The sequence below is a fragment of the Hordeum vulgare genome, chromosome 1H (genome assembly GCF_904849725.1).
Source record: "Hordeum vulgare subsp. vulgare chromosome 1H, MorexV3_pseudomolecules_assembly, whole genome shotgun sequence".
NCBI lineage: Eukaryota > Viridiplantae > Streptophyta > Magnoliopsida > Poales > Poaceae > Hordeum > Hordeum vulgare.
Window position 1 is genome coordinate 151,312,678 of NC_058518.1, and position 3,469 is coordinate 151,316,146.

The 3,469-nt window shown below is 43.6% G+C and overlaps 1 protein-coding gene across 1 annotated transcript; it reads right to left on the minus strand.

The window, feature by feature from the left end:
• Positions 1 to 2,517: 2,517 nt before the first annotated feature.
• LOC123397700 (protein YIF1A-like) lies at positions 2,518 to 3,174 on the minus strand. The gene is made up of 3 exons (XM_045092239.1): positions 3,004 to 3,174; positions 2,814 to 2,912; positions 2,518 to 2,712 (listed from the first exon to the last, which is right to left on the minus strand). Exons 1-3 carry the CDS (start codon positions 3,172 to 3,174, stop codon positions 2,518 to 2,520), a joined length of 465 nt encoding a protein of 154 aa, XP_044948174.1.
• Positions 3,175 to 3,469: the final 295 nt, after the last annotated feature.

Genomic DNA, 3,469 nt, shown 5'->3' on the forward strand with positions numbered 1-3,469 from the left:
AGAAGTCTTCTCCGGCAGCCCCTTCGGCACCTCCAACCGAGGGTTGGCGCCCTTGAGGCTCATGAGAACCGAACGGTGCCTGAAGTTTTCCACCTTCTTCCCGGCCTTCAGGAGCAAATTGTCGCTCTGGGCCACTATGAAGGAGACGCATGCTGACAAATGGGCGTCGTCGTGCAGGCGCAAGCTGGAGAAATGGCGGAAGAGGGCTACTGAAGGCCGCACGCCTACGAAGGCCTCGCAGTAGAAAGCAAAGACGGACATGAGCAAGATGGACTTGGGCTAGAGGTGAAGGGCATGGATCCCATAGTGGTTCAGGATGGTGGTGAAGAACGAGGAGAAAGGCGGCACTAGTCCGGCAAAGACGCTATGGAGGAAGAAGAGGTATACCGCCTTCGATGCGGGCCGCTTTGTTGTGGCGCCGAGCCATATCAGGGTCCGCCCATGCTCGCTGGACTCGGCCGCCGTCCATGGGAGCACGGGGGTAAGGTCCGCATCCTTGGAGAGGGCGCACTCCAGCAGCGGAGGAGCCGGAGCAGGACCTTGCGTCTCTCGCTTCTGCTTGTCGGCGGGCGCCATCGCTTAACCAACAAGGGAACGACGCGGTGCTGGATCTGGGAGACGCCGGTTGGAGTTGGAGACCGAGGAGGAAGAGCGAGTGAGGACACTACAAGAAATATGCTAATACACGCCGCTATATTTTCGTTGCTAAATCGTCACGGTTTTTAATTTACGACGAAAAATCAAGTGTCGAAAACGAAGCGTCAATACTAACAGCAACGACGTTTTGATCGAAATCGTCATAACTTTTACGATGATTCCTAGATCGTCGTAACCTTTACGACAATCCTAAATCGTCGTTGGCAATCTAAACCAGTCCTACGTGGCAAAATTACGATGAAATCAAAACTCATGGTTGAAATCAGCCCAACCCATTTCCATTGTCACATGGGCTGGTTTTATTTTTTTGGGCTTTTTCTTATTGGGCTTTTTTTGGGCATTAGCCTATTTACAGCCACTTCTAGTATTTTTTTTGAATTTTTTTGTATCATTATAATTTGGGCCCTCGCCTTTTAGTGCCCAAATACATTTGTTCCAGTTTTGACCTTTTTTCATTTTTGAATTCAACAACTTTTTGTGCGAGAACTTGGTTTCATTTCTATTTGTTGAGCCTTTTCAACCCAATTATTGGTCCAATATTAAATCCAACACTATTTCATATTCAAATCAAGAAAACTCCAAGTCGAATTAAAATCATCCATCGTATGACATCACATAATACATCTCCCAGGTTTACATAACACAATAACTCATCTCATGAATACATTTCCTTACACAGGAATATAGAAAGAACGGACAGACTTGCACAATAGGACAATGGCACATCTGCTAACAATGGAGTTCATTCCACTCTCCGATGAGACATAGGTTCAGAATTTTTTTTGTTGATTTGAATGTCCCAAGTAGGCATCATCGACATCTTCTCACCACTTTCCTAGCAACAGAAAAAGAGACAAAACAAAAAACATTAGACCGTAATATTATACCCAAATGCATACTAACAAAACAGTACATGCATTTACGAATATAATCACAAATTTCTTAAAAGGCTGGGATCAACCAAGATAGTTAAAGACTTATTTAAAGTTAACAATATATTCTTATCCAGAGTCAATCAAAATAAGAAGTCTTCCACTTCACATGTAATAAGTCGGAGTATCAACAGTTTAGAAATGGTTATATGTATTATCACTTGCAGGCTCCTGGGATAGCGTTTTTCAGGTGGTTGTTCTGCTGTACATAGTAGGGACAGTGGTGTGGAACCTCTTTTTGACGGGAGAGAGGACCCTCGAATAAGCCACGGACGGTCGCTATATGAAAAAGTAGCTGATTTTGCTGATGTCTGTCTTTTTTGGTGTACTCCTACAAGAAGTAAATCTATCTTCCAGAGCGAGAGATACCCGTAGAAAACTCTCGTTTTAAGCAAGAGATTTAGCTACAAAATTGCATTTGATGTTTGGGCTACGGAAGGAGTGAAGATCACACTAAAGGGCTGCACTTGATGTTTTCACCGGGTTAAATTTTTGCTGTGAAAGTCAACATGCTAGACTTGGAACCAAAGAATTCTCTGAAGCTGAAAGCGGCTGCAGCACAAAGGGAATTAATGCGAGACCTTGCACCAAATCCTAGCATAGCACATGTTTGTTGCTGGACAAGTCCAAGACTCCAAGCTAGCTACTTCCCTGATTCAACTTTTGCACCAACTAAAGAACTCCACATGGTTTTCTATTTTCCTCATGAAACCGATGTTTTAAATTAAAAAATAGAACCACTTGCCTTACATCACTCACTAAATTGAAGTGACAGATATATACGACCGAGTGATACATATTCCCTCCATCCCAAAATAAGTGGCTCAACTTGGTACTAAAGATAGTACAAAGTCGAGTCGCTTATTTTGGGATGGAGGGAATATATTACACTGCTCATAGAGTCATGTTGCACATTTCTTCTAGAGTCCTACAGGTACAACAATAAAAAGTTGTTCTGGCTGTGTAGTTTTCTTCCAAGAACACCCAAGGCATATCCAGCAACTACAATGTAGGTGGTAAAAGCCATCAGAGGGATGTACATATCTGGAGCATTGATGTCTTGAACTGGAGGCTTGTATGACAGCCTTCCTCCCACTAGCTCAGTTGTCCTAGTCCAGTGTCCCTAAAGGAAGAGAAACAATATAAGGATTGAATGAGACCTCACAAACTACAGATACGACACGAAAAGAGATTCCTGAGGAAAAGGAGGCAGTCAGTCCTTACCCGATGCAGAAAAGGAAACAAGACAACCTTCAGCTTGTTCCACACATACTGGTTGTTCACTTGAAAGTAATATTGTGGATTGGACAAATATTGGGCGATCTGTATACGCAATCAAATAAAACTTACATTGAATAGTTTTCAAAAATATAACAGCAGGAATATCTATGAATGAAATGCACCCATGGCTTACATTGCTTTGCATAAAGTCGGAGCTTGAACCTAGAAACTTCTCACTGTACGCTCCTAGTCCACTTCGGATGAGTCCAGGTCCAGCTCCATACAAAGCACTTTGAAAAGGATCTACTTGTGAAGTAGTAGGTCTGCCTGCCAATCCTCCCATATCAATGTTCATTACTGCCATCACGGCTGAATAAACAAAGATTGTTCAAACCAATAGTCAGACAACAAGATATCAATTGTGAATGGTCGTAATTGCCGAACCCCCTCTTGAACCACGGCATGAGCATGATCTCCGGGATGGAGATGCGCTTGGCGGGGTCAACGGCGAGCAGGCCTTCCCGGTCGGTCACCCATCCTAGAACTACTCCAAGAGAAGCACGCTTAACCTGGGAGTTCTGTTCGAATGGACTCCCGGAAAAGAAGGAATTCCTTATTGATATGAGTAGTCTATCATCCCTAATAAGACAGGCTATTAC

Bases quoted from the DNA above. Each gene is read 5' to 3' on its own strand.
- LOC123397700 (XM_045092239.1), bottom strand. From the start codon at position 3,174: ATGGCAGTAATGAACATTGATATGGGAGGATTGGCAGGCAGACCTACT. The intron at 2,913-3,003 runs GTAAGCCATGGG...TTGCGTATACAG, and splicing joins CCGACTTTATGCAAAGCAAT to ATCGCCCAATATTTGTCCAA. The intron at 2,713-2,813 runs GTAAGGACTGAC...CTCTTCCTTTAG, and splicing joins TGTTTCCTTTTCTGCATCGG to GGACACTGGACTAGGACAAC.